The sequence below is a fragment of the Nerophis ophidion genome, linkage group LG23, assembly GCF_033978795.1.
Source record: "Nerophis ophidion isolate RoL-2023_Sa linkage group LG23, RoL_Noph_v1.0, whole genome shotgun sequence".
NCBI classification, from domain to species: domain Eukaryota; kingdom Metazoa; phylum Chordata; class Actinopteri; order Syngnathiformes; family Syngnathidae; genus Nerophis; species Nerophis ophidion.
Genome location: NC_084633.1, coordinates 42,230,036 through 42,253,724, shown reverse-complemented (window position 1 = coordinate 42,253,724; position 23,689 = coordinate 42,230,036). Strand labels below are relative to the sequence as shown.

Below are 23,689 nucleotides of genomic sequence, written 5' to 3'. Positions count from 1 at the left end.
TTGACACACATTGCACTGATAAGAGCTCAGTATCTTCATCGGGACAAGGTCATTAAACGGCATTGATACAATAAAATAAGAAGCTAACACCTTTTTTTTTTTAGATTAACTAAATGAATTATCATTAGCTATTACAACGCTAACGTTAGCAAGCTCAGGCCTGTCGTGCGTTCTTTCTGTAAAGACGTGGATTGTTTTTGTGTGCAGAGAACTCCGGGGCATTTTGCATAAAATGCTGTGTGACCCAGACCGCTCTGGCTGCAGTGCCCTCTGCTGGTTGTTCAGGGGAGTGTGTAGCTCACATTTATTTGTGCATCTGCTTTGTGGGAGGAATGTCTCACCCACACAAAAGCAAAAAAAAAAAGCGATCCACATATGCAAATTCAATACAAATACAAAATCAAGCATATTTATATTCCAATCTCAAAAATATATTTACAAATGCACGTTTATTCGCATAGCTCGGTTGGTAAAGTGGCCATGTCAGTGACTTGAGGGTTGCCTGTTCAATTCCCGCCTGTGCCATCCTAGTTACTGCCGTTGTGTCCTTGGGCAAGACACTTGACCCACCTGCTCCCAGTGCCACCCACACAGCTTTAAATGGAACTTAGATATTGGGTTTCACTATGTAAAGCACTTTGAGTCACTTGAGAAAAGTGCTATATAAATATAGTTCACTTCACTATTTATACTAATGCTTGATTTATTCGTATGTCACATTATTTATTTTTATACATTTTATTTGTATATTGTTTCAAATCTTAAAAATATATTTCCAAATACGCGTTTATTTATACAAATTATGTATTTATTTGTATGTTTATTAATATATGCATATGTATTGATGTCATATTGATGTATAAAAGCTGATGTGAGACATTTCTACTTCCATACAGGTGGGCCGACGTCTCCCTGGAGACTGATGAACGTGCAAAAGTAACATTTATTGGTCAAATGTCATCCATCCAGCACTAAATGTGTTGTCTCCTAAATAAAAGAAGATGCTTGTGATTCCAAGTTTGCAGAGGATGAGTCTCCTGCCTGCCAGGTGTCATGTCCCAGGTGTCAATGTTGCGTTATTTCACCTGCAAGACCAGCTCTTTTTTTTTTTTCCAGTCATCTTTTTCCCCCTGCAGAAATCAGCCCCATCAAAGAGGTTGCGCGTTGTTTTCATGCATTACGGTCGCAGGGCTTCCAGCTGGAGGTGCAGGTATTGTGCAGGTGAGATGTGAAAGACAACTGCACCAGGATGTAAGCGGCGGGACGACAGCTCGGTAAGTTCATCTGTAAATAAAGGTTTTCTGTACTTTTAGTAATTATTCAACTTGGATGTTTTGGTAGAATTTTAAGTCAAATTAGTCTAATTAAATGTTATTATAACGTCAGCACACTTGCTTATCTTTTGCATTGTTTTTAATAGAGTGGATGTTTTATTTTATTGGATTATTCCAATTATTGTCCTTATAGACCGGGGGTCGGCAACATGGGGCTCTTTAGCGCCGCCCTAGTGGCTCTATGGAGCTTTTTCAAAAATGTATGAAAAATGGAAAAACAAGGGAAAAAAATACATTTTTTGTTCTAATATAGTTGGTGTAGGAGGACAAACATGACACAAAGCTCCCTAATTGTTATAAAGCACACTGTTTGTATTAAACATACTTCACTGATTCCAGTATTTGGCGAGCGCCGTTTTGTCCTACTAATTTTGGCGGTCCTTGAACTCACCCTAGTTTGTTTACATGTACAACTTTCTCCGACTTTCTAAGACGTGTTTTATGCCACTTCTTTTTCCGTCTCATTTCGTCCACCAAACTTTTAATGTTGTGCCTGAATGCACAAAGGTGAGTTTTGTTGATGTTATTGACTTGTGTGGAGTGCTAATCAGACATATTTGGTCACTGCAAGCTAATCGATGCTAACATGCTAATTAGGCTAGCTATATGTACATATTGCATCATTATGTCTCATTTGTAGCTATATTTGAGCTCATTTAGTTTCCTTTAAGTCCTCTTAATTCAATTTATATCTCATGACATGTAATATGTCTGTAATATGGCTTTTAATTTTTTGAAGCTCCAGACAGATTTGTTTTTGTAATTTTGGTCCAATATGGCTCTTTCAACATTTTGAGTTGCCGACCCCTGCTGTAGACACTTGTCAGGCCATATCTCCCTATTAGGCTTGTCCCGATAACACCATTTTTGTATGGGTACCAAAATGTGTTGCGATGCTTTTCTAAACAACAGGCTCCACAAAAAAACATAATTTTTAGCTTTATTATGGAGAAAAAAAATGTTAGTGTACATGAAACATATGTTTATTATTGCAATTTAGTCTTGAAATAAAATGTTGAACATACTAGACAACTTGTCTTTTAGTAGTAAGTAAACAAACAAAGATTCCTAATTAGTCTGCACTATCATATTGTGTACTTTATACACCTATTATTTTCAACACATTATGAGGGACAAACTCTAAAAATGATTCTAAATCTACTTGTTCATTTACTGTTAATATCTTCTTATTTTCTGTTTGAACATGTTCTATCTACACTTCTGTTCAAATGTAATAATCACTTATTCTTCTCTTCTTTGATACCACACATTAGTTTTGGATGATACCACACATTTAGGTATGGATGCGATACCAAGTAGTTACAGGTTCATACAATAAAATACAATACCTAATAAACCAGAAGTAATATGGTTGAGAAATACCGATGTAAAGGGTAGGTGTCTCACAGTTTTCAGTTTTAACATGTTCTATCTACACTTCTGTTCGAATGTAATAATCACTTATTCTTCTCTTCTTTGATACCACACATTAGTTTTGGATGATACCACACATTTAAGTATGGATGCGATACCAAGTAGTTACAGGTTCATACAATAAAATACAATACCTAATAAACCACTACTGATGAAGAAATACTGATGTACAGGGTAGGTGTCGCGCTATTTTCTGTTTTAACATGTTCTATCTACACTTCTTGTGAGGCTTGTCCGTGACAATGTGGCCATGTTCTAGTTTTTCCTGCCTGTTTCCTGTCAGCGCTCTTATTTTGTCTGTTTCCTGTTTTTTTCCCTCAGCGCTGTTTCCCCTCAGCTGCGGCTGATTGGCTCCTGGCCACACCTGGTGTCAATCAGCTCGCTCCTATTTAGACCTTTTTTCTCCTTCAGTCTGTGCTGGATTATTGTGACTTCTGTCTTGTTGCTTCTGTCGTGTCGTGTCTTTGTAGCGTAGCGATAAGCTATATTCGTTAGATGTTTGTAGCTTACTGTTTTTTCTTCCCTGCTTCCAGTTTGTTTTCATATTACAAGTATGACTTCTGTTTTCCTGCTCGCTACTTGCTAGCTTCCACGCTAGGCCCTTTTGTTTTTGCTAGCTTCCATGCTAAGCTCCTTTTGTTTTCTAGCTCCAACGCTAGCTCTTTTAGTTTGTTATGTGCCTCGGGCACGCTTTTTGTTTGTACCCTTTTGGTTTGTTCTTATTTTAGTGTTTTATTAAATCATGTTTTACCACGCAATGCCTGCCTCCATCTCTACATCTTGGGGTTCGTCACAAAGTAACTGAGACTTCTGTTAAAATGTAATAATCACTTATTCTTCTCTTCTTTGATACTTGACATTAGTTTTGGATGATACCACTCATTTAGGTATTGATCTGATATCAAGTAGTTACAGGATCATACAATAAAATATGATACCTAATATACCAATACTGATGAAGAAATATTGATGTAAAGGGTAGGTGTCGCGCTATTTTCTGTTTTAACATGTTCTGTCTACACTTCTGTTCAAATGTAATAATCACTTATTTTTCTCTTCTTTCATACCACACATTACTTTTGAATGATACCACACATTTAGGTATCGATCTGATATCAAGTAGTTACAGGATCATACAATAAAATATGATACCTAATAAACCAATACTGATGAAGAAATATTGATGTAAAGGGTAGGTGTCGCGCTATTTTCTGTTTTAACATGTTCTATCTACACTTCTGTTCAAATGTAATAAACACTTATTCTTCTGTTTTGATACCACACATTAGTTTTGGATGATACCACACATTTAGGTATGGATCAGATACCAAGTAGTTACAGGTTCATACATTGGTCATATTCAAAGTCCTCATGTATTTCCTGACTTTATAAAGATACTGTAAATAAAAACAAAAATGGAAAAATATTTTGTGTCGCTAAAACTATATTGATGTAATCATTGTAGTATCGACTACATACGCTCCTGCACTTGGTATCATTTCAGTGGATGTCAGGTGTACTAGTTTTTGTAGAGAACAGGGACTCGTGTTTATTGATAATTGGCCCTCTTTCAAGCGCCATCACTCTTTGCACACAGCATTTCTGGTAGAATAATCCATAACTCACATGAAAGTGAAACTGACCAACATTATTGTTGAACATAATGCTGTTGATGAGAGAATATTATTGCTATTAAGTAGGAACATGGAAGGTGAAAGTATGCTTGATCCATCTTGTGTTTCTATTCCAACACCTGCAGGGCGTCCACGATGCAGCTGTGTGGCCCCAACAGCAGTGAGCGTGGAGGCTCCTCCTACCAGCTGCGGCAGCTTCGCCGCCATGTTGTCTCACATTGCCGCCTTCAGGCCGGCGGGCCACCTCCTTCCCCTCGCACCCGGTCCCAGTCCTCTTGGGTCCACCAAGCGTCCTCCTCTCCGCCACCCCGGCTAAATGTCGCCCTGAGCCCAGAGCGTGTGGCCTCCTCTGCAGGGAAGGTTCTGGTCACAGGAGGCGGGGGATACTTTGGCTTCAGGCTAGGGAGGACACTGGCCGGTCAGGGCATGTCTGTCATCCTCCTGGACCTCAGGAAGCCTCCACACGACATCCCTGACGGAGCCATCTTCTATCAGGTACAGCTCACAAAATGCTTCATTCAGTACTGTACTTTTGGACCATAGGGCACGCAGGACTATGAGGCTCACTGCACATGAGGGGGTCTATTCAGCTCTGTTTCCATAGGACATGGGCACCGTGTTAAAGGCCTCATATTAGGATTGTTTTTATTTCTACACTTCTTTGTGGTCTACATCAGGGTTCCCCAACCAGGGACCGGTTTAATGTATGCGGTGGCAGAGGGGTTAGTGCATGTGCCTCACACTACCAAGGTCCTGGGTTAGATCCCGGTCTCAGGATCTTCCTGTGTGGAGTTTGCATGTTCTCCCCGTGACTGCGTGGGTTCTACTTCAGCTTCCTCCCACCTCCAAAGACATGCACCTGGAGATAGGCCCCTCCCACCTCCATAGACATGCACCCGGGGTTAGGCCCCTCCCACTTCCAAAACATGCACCTGGGGATAGGCCCCTCCCACCTCCAAAGACATGCACCTGGGGATAGGTCCCTCCCACCTCCAAAACATGCACCTGGGGATAGGCCCCTCCCTCCTCCAAAGACGTGCACCTGGGGATAGGCCCCTCCCACCTCCACAGAAATGCACCTGGAGATAGGCCCCTCCCACCTCCAAAGACATGCACCTGGGGAGAGGCCCCTCCCACCTCCGAAGACATGCACCTGGGTATAAGCCCCTCCCACCTCCACAGACTTGCACCTGGGGATAGGCCCCTCCCACCTCCACAGACGTGGACCTGGGGATAGGCCCCTCCCACCTCCAAAGACATGCACCTGGGGATAGGCCCCTCCCACCTCCATAGACATGCACCGGGGTTAGGCCCCTCCCACCTCCAAAGACATGCACCTGGGGAGAGGCCCCTCCCACCTCCGAAGACATGCACCTGGGTATAAGCCCCTCCCACCTCCACAGACTTGCACCTGGGGATAGGCCCCTCCCACCTCCACAGACGTGGACCTGGGGATAGGCCCCTCCCACTTCCAAAGACATGCACCTGGGGATAGGCCCCTCCCACCTCCATAGACATGCACCCGGGGTTAGGCCCCTCCCACTTCCAAAACATGCACCTGGGGATAGGCCCCTCCCACCTCCAAAGACATGCACCTGGGGATAGGTCCCTCCCACCTCCAAAACATGCACCTGGGGATAGGCCCCTCCCTCCTCCAAAGACGTGCACCTGGGGATAGGCCCCTCCCACCTCCAAAGACATGCACCTGGGGGTAGGCCCCTCCCACCTCCAAAGACATGCACCTGGGGATAGGCCCCTCCCACCTCCAAAGACATGCACCTGGGGATAGGCCCCTCTCACCTCCAAAGACATGCACCTGGGGATAGGCCCCTCCCACCTCCAAAAACATGCACCTGGGGATAGGCCCCTCCCACCTCCAAAGACATGCACCTGGGGATAGGCCCCTCCCACCTCCAAAGACATGCACCTGGGATAGGTCCCTCCCACCTCCAAAGACATGCACCTGGGGATAGGCCCCTCCCACCTCCAAAACATGCACCTGGGAATAGGCCCCTCCCACCTCCAAAGACATGCACCTGGGGATAGGCCCCTCCCTCCTCCAAAGACGTGCACCTGGGGATAGGCCCCTCCCACCTCCAAAGACATGCACCTGGGGATAGGCCCCTCCCACCTCCAAAGACATGCACCTGGGGAGAGGCCCCTCCCACCTCCGAAGACATGCACCTGGGTATAAGCCCCTCCCACCTCCACAGACGTGGACCTGGGGATAGGCCCCTCCCACCTCCAAAGACGTGCACCTGGAATATAGACTGATTGGCAACACTAAAATTGGCCCTTAAATGTTTTATGGTGATTTTCTGCCTACACAGCTGCCAGTATAGTACAGTACTTAACAGTACTGTACAGTAAGTTAACCTGTACAGGTTAATTATGCATCAATTTTTTATAGTCATTTGCCACAGGCCAAAACAGTTCTCAACTGTAAAATTCAGTCATTCATCAACATCAACATATCTTAGTGTCTTATACATCGTGACTGTATTTTTCTACGGAATCTCGCATTTAATATGGGATTATCTGATATTATCAATCAATCAATGTTTATTTATATAGCCCCAAATCACAAATGTCTCAAAGGACTGCACAAATCATTACGACTACAACATCCTCGGAAGAACCCACAAAAGGGCAAGGAAAACTCACACCCAGTGGGCAGGGAGAATTCACATCCAGTGGGACGCCAGTGACAATGCTGACTATGAGAAACCTTGGAGAGGACCTCAGATGTGGGCAACCCCCCCCCCCCCCCCCCCCCCCCCCCTCTAGGGGACCGAAAGCAATGGATGTGGAGCGGGTCTAACATGATACTGTGAAAGTTCAATCCATAGTGGCTCCAACACAGCCGTGAGAGTTCAGTTCAAAGCGGATCCAACACAGCAGCGAGAGTCCCGTCCACAGGAAACCATCTCAAGCGGAGGCGGATCAGCAGCGTAGAGATGTCCCCAACCGATACACAGGCGAGCGGTCCATCCTGGGTCCCGACGAGCGGTCCATCCTGGGTCTCGACTCTGGACAGCCAGTACTTCATCCATGGTCATCGGACCGGACCCCCTCCACAAGGGAGGGGGGGACTTAGGAGAATCATTTAATAATCACAGGGATTTTTTTCAAACAAAATGTTGAATGTTTAATTATTGGATTCAAGTAAATTTAGGTTCCATGGATCGGTGATGATAACAAATAGAATACAAAAGTGCCTAAAAATGACCGAGGCCTCATTGTAAGCAAGTAGAAGCGTGCAGCCAATCACTTAGCAAATGTATGGCTAATATTATATTTACAGAAGCTGTAATTCAATATTTTAAACGAAATGTATGTTTTACAGACATGTTTGGGATCTTTTTTTGTTTAAGTTATGTTCTGTTTAGTTTTTGGACTCTTTTTAGTTCCTGCTTTTTCACTCTCTAGTCTAGTTTTCATGGTTACCCATTAGTTTCACCTGTTCCACACACCTGTCACCAATCATGTCACTGTTAATTAAAGCCTGTCTTTTTCTGTTGGTGGTGTTGGACTTCTGCTACCCGTGCTACTGTAGTTCCATGCCAAGGGAGTTTTGTCTATTTTCCTGTCACTGGAAGTGTTTTCCTTTTAACGTCCAAAGTTTTTGCCCAAGTGCTAGTTTATTGTTTTCAAAGCCAAGTTTGTTCTCTGCCTTGTGTGCGCCTTTTGTTTGCACTTTTGTTCCTTTGTTATGGTAAAATTGAATGATGTCCACTTCTACTCTTGCATCTGCGGGAAACAAACACCCCATAGTCCATGTCCGGACACATATATTATTAGTAGAAACCCTGCAATGTTCTACAACCCTTTCCCATGTTTCAAATGTGGAATTAAGCTATATAAACTAAAAGTTAGCTACGCCCTCCGTTAAGGATATTCTACAATGAGAACATGACACCAGTTTCCTTTTCATTTCCTCTTTCTGCTTTGGCCGACAGCAAAGAATGCATTTGTGTTGTGTGTTTAGTGCATGAACTTGTGAACATCAAGCCCACTTAGTAAGTTGTTCCTTGCATGGAGATGTGGTCGGCCTGGACAGACATGCATCTGCCTTGTGAGCGTCACCAAGGTCTGAGACATGATCCGGCTTTCAGTCTCAGTTTCATTTGACGCCCCAGGCCAGAGTCTACTCCCGCTCCCCTGCCACCCACAAAAGTTTCCCCGCCCAATCCTCGGGAGAAATGTCTATATGCAGTAATTATTTATTCCACATGTTAAGACAAAGAAATATAAGCCATTTAAATAATTTCCCTGTGAATAAAACATTAATTTACCACCTACACACCCTGTTTCCATATGAGTTGGGAAATGGTGTTAGATGTAAATATAAACACAATACAATTATTTGCAAATCCTTTTCAACCCATATTCAGTTGAATATGCTACAAAGACAACATATTTGATGTTCAAACTCATAAACCTTATTTTTTTTGCAAATAATAATTAACTTAGAATTTCATGGCTGCAACACGTGCCAAAGTAGTTCAATCTCTCTCCTGTGCTTATTTGAAGCTGACATGACAAATGGACACAGAGGAGATCATGTTGGAAAATAAGTGACATTTTTTACCCAACTTTTGTATTGAAACTTCCTGTTTAGTTTATCTGGGTGTTGTCAGTGTATGAAATATAGGTCTAAGTGAGACCTACATAGAGGTTTTTTGTTTCATGTGTCTACGACATTCCTACTGGGAGTTAGAGGCAGTTGTGTCTGTGTTTTCTTCCGAGGGGGCGCTAAAGCGCAATTTTGAGTTTTGGGGTTTGGTTTTTTCGATTAGATTGTAATTTTCCCCAGTCGTGATGTGTGTGTCCAATTTGGTGAGTTTTGAAGCATGTTAAGGGGGTCAAATTTCAGCTCAAAAAGGCGGCGGTATACTAATAAAGAATAATAATAAAATGCTAGAAATTCAATAGGGTCCTCTGTCACTAATTACAAACTAAATGTGGGATATACATAATAATGGAAGTATAATTGTTGGCATATAATTGGTACAAAGGTTTAACTAAGACGTGTACAAGGATATTTCACATGTCTTTACTGCGTATATAACTGAACAGTGTTTATGTTGTGTATTTATAATATGTTGTGTACAAGGTGTATTTCTAATATGTTGTGTACAAGGTGTATTTATAATATGTTGTGTACAAGGTGTATTTATAATATGTTGTGTACAAGGTGTATTTCTAATATGTTGTGTACAAGGTGTATTTATAATATGTTGTGTACAAGGTGTATTTATAATATGTTGTGCAAAGGAAATGTCATCATTTTTGGAAGCTCATCTTGTATTTGACATTGTTTATATAGTTAAGTCCAATACGTATTCAACTTCAGCCTAAACCCTTTCGCTCTGCAACATTTTCCATTTATGAATGTAATGTCTGTTTATTTTGTTGACCACTGACTGTAGAAATAATAATAAACCCAACTAAATTATGATCATGTCTTTTTGCAGCATAGTCCCTGAATGGAGTGTTAAAATGTGTCTTCTTTTGTTCTTGCAGAGCGACATCCGGGATTACTCTTCTCTCTTTGACTTGTGTGACGGCGTGGACTGCATCTTCCACGCCGCGGCTTACGGCATGTCCGGCCCAGAGCAGGTGACTTGACACGTCAACATCACTCTTTTCATGTGTCATTATGGAGAAATAAACACACCTCCTTACCATTCTTTTTTTTCAACTCTAAACATGATAACACACACAGAGGGCTTGAAAGTGTGACGTGGAAACACAATGCATCATGGGTTTTACTGCATCGTGACCGCCTCTTTACGTTGGCTTCAATGCAAGACTGTCATGCAGTTGATCCAAAGAGGGGAACACAGTTGTTAGCGCTCCTGCCTCACAGCGAAAAGGTCCTGGGTTTTATTCCCAGGCTTTTTTGCATGTTCTCTCTGGGTACTTCAGCGTCCTCCCACCTCCAAAGACATGCACCTGGGGATAGGCCCCTCCCACCTCCAAAGACATGCACCTGGGAATAGGCCCCTCCCACCTCCAAAGACATGCACCTGGGGATAGGCCCCTCCCACCTCCAAAGACATGAACCAGGAAGGCACTATCCTCTTGTCTCGGAACATAGATTTTGCATTGAGCCACATTTGACTAACTGCACTAGAGCAAGCCCGGTCACAGGCAATTACAGAGCCTGCTAGGCTGGGTATGGAGTCAGTTAAGCTAGAACTAGCCAGCGCCAGGCTGGATAATCCCTGTACACATAGCAATTTTATTAGAATAATACACAACTCACATAATGTTTTTTCTGCTATGACTATGACTACGTCTGAGTTAGACATGCGTTCTACTGAGGTGGCAAATTATGATGCGTTCAGTTTATCGCAGCACCAAGTAGACAATCTGAAAATTCCCGTCATATCAATTCCTAGATATGGTCGTAATTATTTTAAGTACACTGCGCATAATAAACGCAACATTATTGATATTGCTACTACGGATAATTTGATCAAAAACTCCTTAAAACAGCCCACTACCTATAATATGGGCTTTCTAAACATCAGGTCATTGTCTCCCAAGACGTTATTAGTTAATGAAGTTGTTAGAGACAACAATCTTAACGTCATCGGTCTTAGCGAAATCTGGCTTAAACCAGACGACTTTTTTGCGACAAATGAGGCATCTCCTCCTAACTATACGAATGCGCATATTGCCCATTCCCTTAAAAGGGGTGGGGGGGGTCGCACTAATATACAACGAAAACTTTAACTTTATTCCTAACTTAAATAATAAATATAAATCGTTTGAACTGCTTTCTATGAAGTCTCCCACACTGCTGCCTCTTTGCCTGGCTGTTATCTACCGCCCCCCAGGGCCCTATTCAGACTTTATCAGTGAATTCAGTTTGTTGCTGATCTAGTGACGCACGCCGATGATATAATTATAATGGGGGACTTTAATATCCATATGAATACCCCATCGGACCCACTGTGCATAGCGCTCCAGACTATAATTGATAGCTGTGGTCTTACACAAATAATAAATGAACCGACGCATCGCAGCGGTAATACGATAGACCTAGTGCTTGTCAGAGGTATCAGCCGCAACATTAATGCTGCCACAACGACGACTCTTGCTGGCCTACTGCCCTCGGTAATGGCACCATTCCCAAAGTATGTGGGCTCTATTGAAAACCTCACTAACAACTTTAACGACGCCCTGCGCGAAACCATTGATAACATAGCACCGCTAAAGTTAAAAAAGGCTCCAAAAAAGCGCACCCCGTGGTTTACAGAAGAAAGTAGAGCTCAGAAATTATTATGTAGAAAGCTGGAACGCAAATGGCGCACGACTAAACTTGAGGTGCACCATCAAGCATGGAGTGATAGTTTAATAACTTATAAACGCATGCTTACCTTAGCTAAAACTAATTATTACTCAAATCTCATCCACCGTAATAAAAACAATCCAAAATTTTTGTTTAGTACGGTAGCATCGCTAACCCAACAAGGGACTCCTTCCAGTAGCTCCACCCACTCAGCTGATGACTTTATGCAATTCTTTAGTAAGAAAATTGAAGTAATTAGAAAGGAGATTAAAGACAATGCGTCCCAGCTACAACGGGGTTCTATTAACACTGACACGATTGTATATACGGCGGATACTGCCCTCCAAAATAGTTTCTCTCGTTTTGAGGAAATAACATTAGAGGAATTGTTACAACGTGTAAATGGAATAAAACAAACAACATGTTTACTTGACCCACTTCCTGGGAAACTTATCAAGGAGCTTTTTGTATTATTAGGTCCATCAGTGCTAAATATTATAAACGTATCACTTTCCTCGGGCACTGTTCCCCTAGCATTCCAAAAAGCGGTTATTCATCCTCTCCTTAAAAGACCTAACCTCGATCCTGACCTCATGGTAAACTACCGACCGGTGTCTCACCTTCCCTTTATTTCGAAAATCCTCGAAAAAATTGTTGCAGAGCAGCTAAATGAACACTTAGCGTTTAACAAGCTATGTCAGTGGTAGGGAACCTATGGCTCTAGAGCCAGATGTGGCTCTTTTGATGACTGCATATGGCTCTCAGATAAATCTTTGCTGACATTGCTTAACACAATAGGTTATGAATAATTTTGCTGGTAATCATAGTGTTAAAAATAATGTTCCAAATATAAAACATTTTCCTGCATTTTAATCTATCCATCCATTTTCTACCGCAACTGTTCAAGAAGTCGCATTATTGGTAAGAAGTATTTTATTTATTATTGGTTAACTTCAGAATAAAAATATTAAAAATAATAAGAGACTAAAATGCATGCATTTAGTTGTATTCAGTGTTAAAAAATATTGTATGGCTCTCACAGAAATACATTTTGAAATATTTGGCTTTCATGGCTCTCTCAGCCAAAAAGGTTCCCGACCCCTGATCTATGTGAAACCTTTCAATCCGGTTTCAGGGCAAATCACTCCACGGAGACAGCCCTCGCAAAAATGACTAATGATCTATTGCTAACGATGGATTCTGATGCGTCATCTATGTTGCTGCTCCTCCATCTTAGCGCTGCTTTCGATACCGTCGATCATAATATTTTATTAGAGCGTATCAAAACACGAATTGGTATGTCAGACTCAGCCCTGTCTTGGTTTAACTCTTATCTTACTGATAGGATGCAGTGCGTCTCCCATAACAATGTGACCTCGGACTACGTTAAGGTAACGTGTGGAGTTCCCCAGGGTTCGGTCCTTGGCCCTGCACTCTTCAGCATCTACATGCTGCCGCTAGGTGACATCATACGCAAATACGGTATTAGCTTTCACTGTTATGCTGATGACACCCAACTCTACATGCCCCTAAAGCTGACCAACACGCCGGATTGTAGTCAGCTGGAGGCGTGTCTTAATGAAATTAAACAATGGATGTCCGCTAACTTTTTGCAACTCAACGCCAAATAAAACGGAAATGCTGATTATCGGTCCTGCTAGACACCAAACTCTATTTAATAATACAACTTTAACATTTGACAACCAAACAATTAAACAAGGCGACACAGTAAAGAATCTGGGTATTATCTTCCACCCAACTCTCTCCTTTAAGTCACACATTAAAAGCGTTACTAAAACGGCCTTCTTTCATCTCCGTAATATCGCTAAAATTCGCTCCATTTTGCCCACTAAAGACGCCGAGATCATTATCCATGCGTTTGTTACGTCTCGTCTCGATTACTGTAACGTATTATTTTCGGGTCTCCTCATGTCTAGCATTAAAAGATTACAGTTGGTACAAAATGCGGCTGCTAGACTTTTGACAAGAACAAGAATGTTTGATCACATTACGCCTGTACTGTATATACCTTTATATACATATATACATACATATATACCTATACTGTATATACCTTTATATACATATATACATACATATATACTGTATATACCTTTATATACATATATACATACATATATACTGTATATACCTTTATATACATATATACATACATATATACTGTATATACCTTTATATACATATATACATACATATATACCTATACTGTATATACCTTTATATACATATATACATACATATATACCTATACTGTATATACCTTTATATACATATATACATACATATATACCTATACTGTATATACCTTTATATACATATATACATACATATATACCTATACTGTATATACCTTTATATACATATATACATACATATATACCTATACTGTAATCAGAGGTGGGACCAAGTCATTGTTTTGCAAGTCACAAGTAAGTCTCAAGTCTTTCACCTCGAGTCTCGAGTCAAGTCCCAAGTCAAGACAGGCAAGTCCCGAGTCAAGTCCCAAGTCCTGCATTTTGAGTTTTGAGTCATTTCAAGTCCTTTTAACCACAGACTAATACATTTACACAGATTGTGTATGCTTTTAAAATGCTGTATGTATTTACAGTATAATAAAAAAATTGTACTATTAACCAGTTATTTTAAACATTTAACTCATTCCTTTACAGAATGAACACATTTGAAAAAACAAGTGCAACTGTACTTATTTGCACAAAGGTGTTAACATTGTATTTCCATGGAATATAGCATTGTAACTTGTTCCACAGCACTTTCTATCCTGTTCTTACCTTATCTCATTGATCTCATCTCATACTGTATGTGTGTTTATGTGTGCGTACACATGGAAAACATAACAAATACATGAACATAACAAGGAACAGAGTTGTACTTTTTAGAATTCACGGCCCTATGGAAATTTAACCAGCCGCCACTGATTATGATGCATTCCCATTTTAGGCAAAATATAAGACAATACTTTCTTAACAGTATAACTGTAATCAGGAATAAGTCTTCTAGTAACAATATTCAAATACTAACTTTGTTGGGTAAGACAGAATTTGCTGTTATTCTGAATCCAGGGAAACAGATTACTGGTTTTATATACGTTTATGTTTAAGTTGGCAGACACTTTTATCCAAAGCAACATACATGAAAAATACATTTAAAACAATCACTGTAAAAATGATCATTTAAGGGAAGAATGTAATAGAAAATATTAATACAAAGTGTCAAGACAGAATAAACTCTCTGCTGTTGCAGCAACAGAAATACAATCTATAAGCTATATAGATATCTAATGTATTCATACATTGTTAATGTATGATATACGCATGTATATATAACACAATCATATTGTTTCTTCAACTTAGAAATAGCTGACCGTTATTTTTCCCCCTTTTTGGGATTATTATTCCAAGTTTTGATCTTGGACGTCTGGCTACTTATAGCATGTGAGAATATTCTATTACTGTTAAGCAAACTTTGAACACGCCCAAAAAATTGTCCTATCATAGTTACACGTATGACAAAAAGCGCGTAAATATATCGGTGGTATTCAGTGAGGTAAAATGAACTAAATGCACTGACAGTTCATTGCTCCTGCCAAATGAATTGCACTGAGTGGAGCGGATCACCACTCCAAGATGGCGGCCCCGCGTCATGTCAGCGGCAATAGGCAGTAGCGCTCGATGCTGCGTCTACTTAAAATATGTCTATGGTTCTAATGTTGGCAGTGAGTTTACAGCCTCACTGATTTAACTACACAGCAAATAAAAGTCACGTTACTCAGCCAATAAACGTTAGCTTACATTCAAAACTTACCCTTCTTTGTGCATCTTCAAATGTCGAACGAAGTTGGAAGTTGTTGCGTCTCCGTCTGTAATCTTCCAACAAACCGCAGGCTTTGCATACGGCAATTCGTTTTTTGTTGACCAAGTCATTGTTTTTATACCCGAACCAAACAATTTTTGGCATAGCTTTTCCTCACTGGCGTGTTGTTTGAGAGCTTTTTCGTTGGTTTTCCTGCAATTTGATTGGCTGAATGCTGTGTGACGAAAATAACGTGGTTGTAATTTGATTGGTGGTTGTTCTGACAGGTAGCGCACACACTGTCATCGCACACACGCTGACAGATACGGAGCGCTCTCGAATAACTTTTTAATCGTTGGGTTTTGGGGAAAGTAGCAAGTCATGTCAAGTCAAAAGGCTCAAGTCCAAGTCAAGTCACAAGTCATTGATGTTAAAGTCAAAGTCGAGTCGCAAGTCTTTTTACATTTTGTCAAGTCGAGTCTAAAGTCATCAAATTCATGACTCGAGTCTGACTCGAGTCCAAGTCATGTGACTAGAGTCCACACCTCTGCTGTATATACCTTTATATACATACATATATACCTATACTGTATATACCTTTATATACATATATACATACATATATATACCTATACTGGCTCACCTGCACTGGTTTCCTGTGCACTTAAGATGTGACTTTAAGGTTTTACTACTTACGTATAAAATACTACACGGTCTAGCTCCATCCTATCTTGCCGATTGTATTGTACCATATGTCCCGGCAAGAAATCTGCCTTCAAAGGACTCCGGCTTATTAGTGATTCGCAAAGCCCAAAAAAAGTCTACGGTCTATAGAGCGTTTTCCGTTCGGGCTCCAGTACTCTGGAATGCCCTCCCGGTAACAGTTGGAGATGCTACCTCAGTAGAAGCATTTAAGTCTCACCTTAAAACTCATCTGTATACTCTAGCTTTTAACCCAGGATGGACCGCTCGCCTGTGTATCGGTCGGGGACATCTCTACGATGCTGATCCGACTGCGCTTGGGATGGTTTCCTGTGGACGGGACTCTCGCTGCTGTCTTGGATCCGCTTGAACTGAACTCTCGCGGTTGTGTTGGATCCATTGTGGATTGAACTTTCACAGTATCATGTTAGACCCGCTCGACATCCATTGCTTTCGGTCCCCTAGAGGGGGGGGGGGGTTGCCCACATTTGAAGTCCTCTCCAAGGTTTCTCATAGTCAGCATTGTCCCTGGCGTCCCACTGGGTGTGAATTCTCCCTGCCCACTGGGTGTGAGTTTTCCTTGCCCTTTTGTGGGTTCTTCCGAGGATGTCGTAGTCGTAGTGGTTTTTGCAGTCCTTTGAGACATTTGTGATTTAGGGCTATGTAAATAAACATTGATTGATTAATTGATTGAACTTTCACAGTATCATGTTAGACCCGCTCGACACTGGTTCAAACGACCAGTGTGTGTGTGTGTGTGTGTGTGTGGACGCTGATATGGTTAGGTGGGATTTACCTTGGATAAGCTTATCCGCCTAAGGTTTCCTATTTCACAATTCTAGCTAAAAAAAAAAGTTTTTCTCAAGCTGCTGCACCACTCGTGATAAACTTTCTGAGCAATTATCCCTGGGTGAGCCACCATCTGAGAATCACTGTTCTGCCAGTCTACTGATGACGCTCTTCTTCCTTTTTGGTGGCAGCTGAGGAAAAAGCAGGTGGAGTCAGTCAATGTGGGCGGGACCAACAATGTCATAACTGGTAAGAAGAGCTGCAGTGTCTTCTTGTTCCCCAAGTGGAGTAACGCTTGTCTGTGTCAGTGTGCAAAGAAAGGAGCGTCCCCCGCCTGGTCTACACCAGCACCATCAACGCCGTCTTTGCAGGACAGCCCATTGAGGACGGAGACGAGGCGTCCGTCCCCCCTGTGCCGCCCCACATGGTCAGACTTCACCTCCAGTGTCGTCCAACTGTGTGTGATCACCACTTTGTCTCCTCCAGCACATGGATCACTACTCCAGGACCAAAGCCATCGCCGAGCAGATGGTGCTGTCGGCCAACAGGTGCGCCCTCAAAGGTGCGGAAGGTCGCAAGTTAGTCAAAGTCTTGTGGTGCAGTTGTAGCCACAATATTAAATGACACCTTGTATTGGATGTCCTGACTTCTGCACCACAAAGAGACTTTAGTTACATTATTTTTACATCCACAGGTGTAAAGCCTCCCCTTTCCTTGCCACGCAACACTACACCTTATCAGCACTCGCCTCCTTATAAATTCAATCAAGCTTAGAGCCTTCAGGTTAAAGATCATGTGGCCGCCTCAGAGGCTCGAGTGCTTCAACCTGTTCTTGGCTACATTAGGAGGCTTTTGCACCCAATGTAGAAAATGGATGGAAAGGTGGATGCTTCAATTGGATTGTCGATTTTGTGGCAAATTTGGCATTTTTCTTATTATTCATGTTTTCAAAGCAATACTGAGGTCATAATCCCCTCTATTTCCCCCCAAAAATGGATGAAATGGCTGCAATATAAAGACAATATAACATACATCCATAAACCTGGATGCATATGCAAAAGTGCAATATTTTATCCTGCACTGCTATTGGCTAATGCAACCAATTGTCATTCTTATTAGGGACCGAATGTCCCTTTGGGACAGAGGACCCTATTGAACGTTTTATTCATTCTTCAATATTATTCTGCAGCTTTGAGCTGTAATTTGACCCCCTTAACATGCTTCAAAACTCACCAAATTTGACACACACATCAGGACTGGCAAACATTGCGATTTAATAAAATAAACCTAACCCCAAAAATAAAAATTGCGCTTTAGCGCCCCCTAGGAAGAAAACAGACAAAACTGCCTGTAACTTCCAGTAGGAATGTCGAAGCGACATGAAACAAAAACTTCTATGTAGGTCTCACTTAGACCTATATTTCATACACTAACATCAACAGGAATTTTACAATTCTCCCTTCAAAACAAAAGTTTTGTAAAAACACTCACCTTTGCCTCTTTGAGTTGTAATTTGACCCCCTTAACATGCTTCAAAACTAACCAAACTGGACACACACATCAGGACTGGCAAAAATTGTTATCTAATCAAAAAAAACCTAACCCCAAAACTCAAAATTGCGCTCTAGCGCCCCCTAGGAATAAAACACAGAAAAAACTGCTCCTAGGAAGAAAACACAGACAAAACTGCCTGTAACTTCCAGTAGGAAGGTTGTAGAGTCATGAAACAAAAACCTCTATGTAGGTCTCACTTAGACCTACATTTCATATATTAAATAGGTCGAGCAAAAATTAAAAGGAAGTTTGCAATTCCCCCTTCAAAACTAAAGTTTTGAAAAACCAGTCACCTTCTTTCAAACATTATCTCCTCTGAGCGCGTTTGTCGTGTCGGCTTCAAACTACCACAGGATTGAACCCTTCTGATTAAAAGTTGATGAAAGAGTTTTTATTACTGCTACAGTTTTGATTTTATCAGCCTTCAAAGAACAGCTGCGCTGAAAACCATTTCAAAGATGGCCGCCGTGCGCAGACGCAGTGAGGGAGACGTTTTTTTTTGTGTTTTTTTTTCCCGTACCGTCTGCTGCTGGTGCGCACGCACCAATATTCCTGAGGGAGGGGCTGTGATCGTCTATACCAAGATGGCTGCCAGGTGCCGTAGCTAAGCTGGTATGTTTTAAAGTTGTCGTTTGCCTGCATATCGTAAAAACAACCGTCCGACATTTTACAACTAATTGTAAACTTCTAGGTGCCGACCATCAGGGCCGAGTTGCGACGAGAGAGTGTGTCGATGTTAAGATATTACGCCAACTTGGTAAGTCTATCTGTTTGCGAATAGTAGCTACTAGCCGTACCCATGTATTTTCAATGGGCGGTTAGCATCAGGTTTTAATCCCGTTTCCTCCTATGTTTCTGCTCCGATTGAATTTCTTTGTATGTCGAGTCTTTATTTTGGGTACTTGCATATGGTGCCTGACTGTTGTGGCGTATCTGCACTTTTTATGCGCGAGTTGGTAGGTCTATCTGTTTGCTAATAGTAGCTACTAGCCGTACCCATGTATTTTCAATGGGCGGTTAGCATCGGGTTTTTGTAACTTATATCTGTCAGTAGACACGTTACGGAAGGTAAAAATTACAATATAATACAAAGTAGTGTGTTGTTCTAACTTATATCTGGTAAGCCCAGACTTCCCTCTCCTCAGCCACTTCCATATATACTCGGTCCCGTCCATCACTTCTTGCAGCTTTAATTTGTACTGTTTTTCAATTTTGAATGACAATAAAAAGAAAGTTTAAGTCTAAGTCTAAATTTGATGTGGAAAACTAAACTCTTATTTACATTTAAAGCTCTCTTATGTGTCCTTATTTTCCCTGACATTTGCTGTAGACAGACTTCATACTTTTCTGTACTAAATAATACATATATTTAAATCAGGTGTCTCACACTGCAAACTATGTCTTAGATCACAGGTGTCAAACTCAAAGCCCGGGTACCAAATATGGCCCACCGCGTTATTTGATGTATAAAGTTGTAGACACGTGTATTATACATCAGTCTCTTAGATTCGTTATAAACTCTTTCATCATCTTTTAATCAGAAGGGTTCAATCTGTCTCCTGTGCTTATTTGAAGCCGACACGACAAACGGCCTCAGAGGAGATCATGTTTGAAAAAAAGTGAAATTTTTTTACCCAACTTTTGTATTGAAGGGGGAATTACAAACTTCCTGTTGATTTTAGCTGGGTGTTGTCAGTGTATGAAATATAGGTCTAAGTGAGACCTACATAGAAGATTTTGTTTCGTGTGTCTACGACATTTCTACTGGGAGTTAGAGGCAGTTTTGTGTGTGTTTTCTTCCTAGGGGGCGCTAGAGCGCAGTTTTGGGGTTTGGTTTTTTTGATTAGATCGCAATTTTTGCCAGTCCTAATGTGTGTGTCCAATTTGGTGAGTTTTGAACCATGTTAAGGAGGTCAAATTACAACTCAAAGAGGCGGCGGTATAATAAAGAATAAATGATAATAATAAAACGCTAGAAATTCAATAGGGTCCTCTGTCCCAAAGGGACATTGGTCCCTAAAAACATTAAACAACAAGATTTTATGGTAAAAACTAACAACTCCGTTGCTTGAATTTTACCACCAAAAACTGTGGTTTTGTTTCTCCATTCCAGTCCATTTTTTTTATGCTGTAAAAAACACACCGTAAAATTCTGGTGACTGAGCTGACAGTTTTTAAGTATGATTTAAATATATTTTTTGCACTTTATGTAAAAAAATATATTGTTACTGTATTATTAATATGCATGTATATTCATATATTTCTCATTGTTAAAAGTGGCCCTCTGAGGGCAACCAAACCTGCCATTGTGGCCCTCAATGAAAACCACTTTGACAGCCCTGTCTGCAATCATTCCTTTTTTTAATCCAAATGTTATAAATCCTTGATCTCTTCTGCTATTTCTTACTATTTCTATCTCACAGATGTAATAGGGTTGTGTTTCCCGCTTCTTCTGACTCAAAAAGGAGTAGGAAGAAGCAGATCTTATTTAAGATGACTGCTTTTTTTACATTTTCCAGCAATAACTTCAACCAGCGTTCACTTCTTGTACTCAATGTGGAACACAAACAACAATTTAATAAGGAAGTCTAAACAATACACTGTATTAAATCTAAAAATATAGATTGTTACAAGCAAGCCATCTGCACTTTCTCTCCAGCCCAAATACACGCACTGTGGTGTAGGCTTCTACGCTATACCACCATCAGTATAGTACCGCCAGACTAATCAATCATTTTTTTGGTACTATACTGTCTCTGAAACATACCGGTCCCGCCACCCGCCACGCCCATGTCGGAGTCACGTGGTCACATTGCTGGTTTTAGGAGCAGAGGAGCATGTTCGGCAGCGCACACACACAGAGTACTTACAAGCAGAGACAGTGTGTAGACAGAAAAAGGAGAGCGGACGCATTTTGGTGTAAAAAAGTCAAGATAAAAGTGAAGTTATAACACTGAAACACCCTCAGGAAGAGCTGCTTTAAGACCAGCGGCTAACATCCATCCACAGTGTTTTAGCTACTTCTAAATCACTAATCCTTTTCTCCATGGCAACAAATAAAGTAAGTTTCTCACAAGTAGTATTATCACTGGAGGATGAGGAACAGCTATGCATGCTTCACTACACACCGTAACTCACCCGCATCAAAATGTAAACAAACGCCATGGGCGGATCTATCCCTGACATCCACTGTAATGATATCAAGTACAGGCACATATCTAGTCGATATTACTATGATTACGTTGTAATTTTTTGGCATCACAACATCTTCTTTAGTTATTTTTTAAATTTATATTATGTTCATAAAGTCAGTAAATATGTCCCCGGACACATGAGGACTTTGAATATGACCAATGTATGATCCTGGAACTACTTGGTATCGGATTGATTGATTAAAACTTTTATTAGTAGATTGCTAAGTACAGTACATATTCTGTACAATTGACCACTAAATAGTTACATCGCAATAAGTTTTTCAACTTGTTTAAGTCAGGGTCCACCTTCATCAATTCATGGTATCGGATCCATACCTAAATGTGTGGTATCATCCAAAACTAATGTGTGGTATCAAAAAAGAGAAGAATAAGTGATTATTACATTTGAACAGAAGTGTAGGTAGAACATGTTAAAACTGAAATTGTGAGACACCTACCCTTTACATCGGTATTTCTTAACCATATTACTTCTGGTTTATTAAGTATTCTGTTTTATTGTACGATCCTGTAACTACTTGGTATCACATTGATTGATTAAAACTTGTATTAGTAGATTGCACAGTACAGTACATATTCCGTACAATTGACCACTAAATAGTTACATCGCAATAAGTTGTTCAACTTGTTTAAGTCGGGGTCCACCTTCATCAATTCATGGTATCGGATCCATACCTAAATGTGTGGTATCATCCAAAACTAATGTGTGGTATCAAAAAAGAGAAGAATAAGTGATTATTACATTTGAACAGAAGTGTAGATAGAACATGTTAAAACTGAAATTGTGAGACACCTACCCTTTACATCGGTATTTCTTAACCATATTACTTCTGGTTTATTAAGTATTCTGTTTTATTGTACGATCCTGTAACTACTTGGTATCACATTGATTGATTAAAACTTGTATTAGTAGATTGCACAGTACAGTACATATTCCGTACAATTGACCACTAAATAGTTACATCGCAATAAGTTGTTCAACTTGTTTAAGTCGGGGTCCACCTTCATCAATTCATGGTATCGGATCCATACCTAAATGTGTGGTATCATCCAAAACTAATGTGTGGTATCAAAAAAGAGAAGAATAAGTGATTATTACATTTGAACAGAAGTGTAGGTAGAACATGTTAAAACTGAAAACTGTGAGACACCTACCCTTTACATCGGTATTTCTCAACCATATTACTTCTGGTTTATTAGGTATTATATTTTATTGTATGAACCTGTAACTACTTGGTATCGGATCCATACTTAAATGTGTGGTATCATCCAAAACTAATGTGTGGTATCATCCAAAACTAATGTGTGGTATCAAAGAAGAGAAGAATAAGTGATTATTACATTTGAACAGCAGTGTAGATAGAACATGTTAAAACAGAAAATAAGCAGATATTAACACTAAATGTACGAGTAGATTAATAATCCATTTTTACAGTTTGTCCCTCTTAATGTGTAGAAAATAGTAGGTGTATAAATGACACAATATGTTAGTGCAGACTAATTAGGAGTCTTTGTTTACTTCCTACTAAAAGACAAGTTGTCTAGTATGTTCAACATTTTATTGAAGGACAAAATGACAATAATAAACATATTTTTCATCTACACTAACATTTTTTGTTCAAATAAAGCCAATAATTTCATTTTTTTGTGGTGCCCTTTATTTTAGAAAAATACCGAAAAGTATGGAAATAATTTTAGTAGCGGTATCAAAATATTGGTGTGTTTCCAACACTGCTGTGATGACTTGATGACTAGAAGCTGTCTAAACCTTCTTTGCTGCCCACAAAGGTGGAGGTCTGTTGAGGACCTGCGTCCTGCGCCCTTGCGGCATTTACGGCCCCGAGGAGCGGAGACACCTGCACAGAGTGATGGTGAACAACACACACACACACACAC

General features: G+C 40.7%; 1 protein-coding gene across 1 annotated transcript in view; it reads left to right on the top strand.

Moving 5' to 3' along the window:
- The first annotated feature begins 4,030 nt into the window (after positions 1-4,030).
- sdr42e2 (short chain dehydrogenase/reductase family 42E, member 2) overlaps positions 4,031-23,689 on the top strand; it is a 30,614-nt gene continuing 10,955 nt past the window's right edge. The window contains exons 1-6 of the mRNA XM_061884699.1: positions 4,031-4,897; positions 9,929-10,024; positions 17,219-17,276; positions 17,336-17,454; positions 17,514-17,589; positions 23,582-23,664. Coding sequence (XP_061740683.1) covers positions 4,538-4,897; positions 9,929-10,024; positions 17,219-17,276; positions 17,336-17,454; positions 17,514-17,589; positions 23,582-23,664 — 792 coding nt within the window. The 5' untranslated portion in view covers positions 4,031-4,537. The remainder of the gene's footprint in view (positions 4,898-9,928; positions 10,025-17,218; positions 17,277-17,335; positions 17,455-17,513; positions 17,590-23,581; positions 23,665-23,689) is intronic.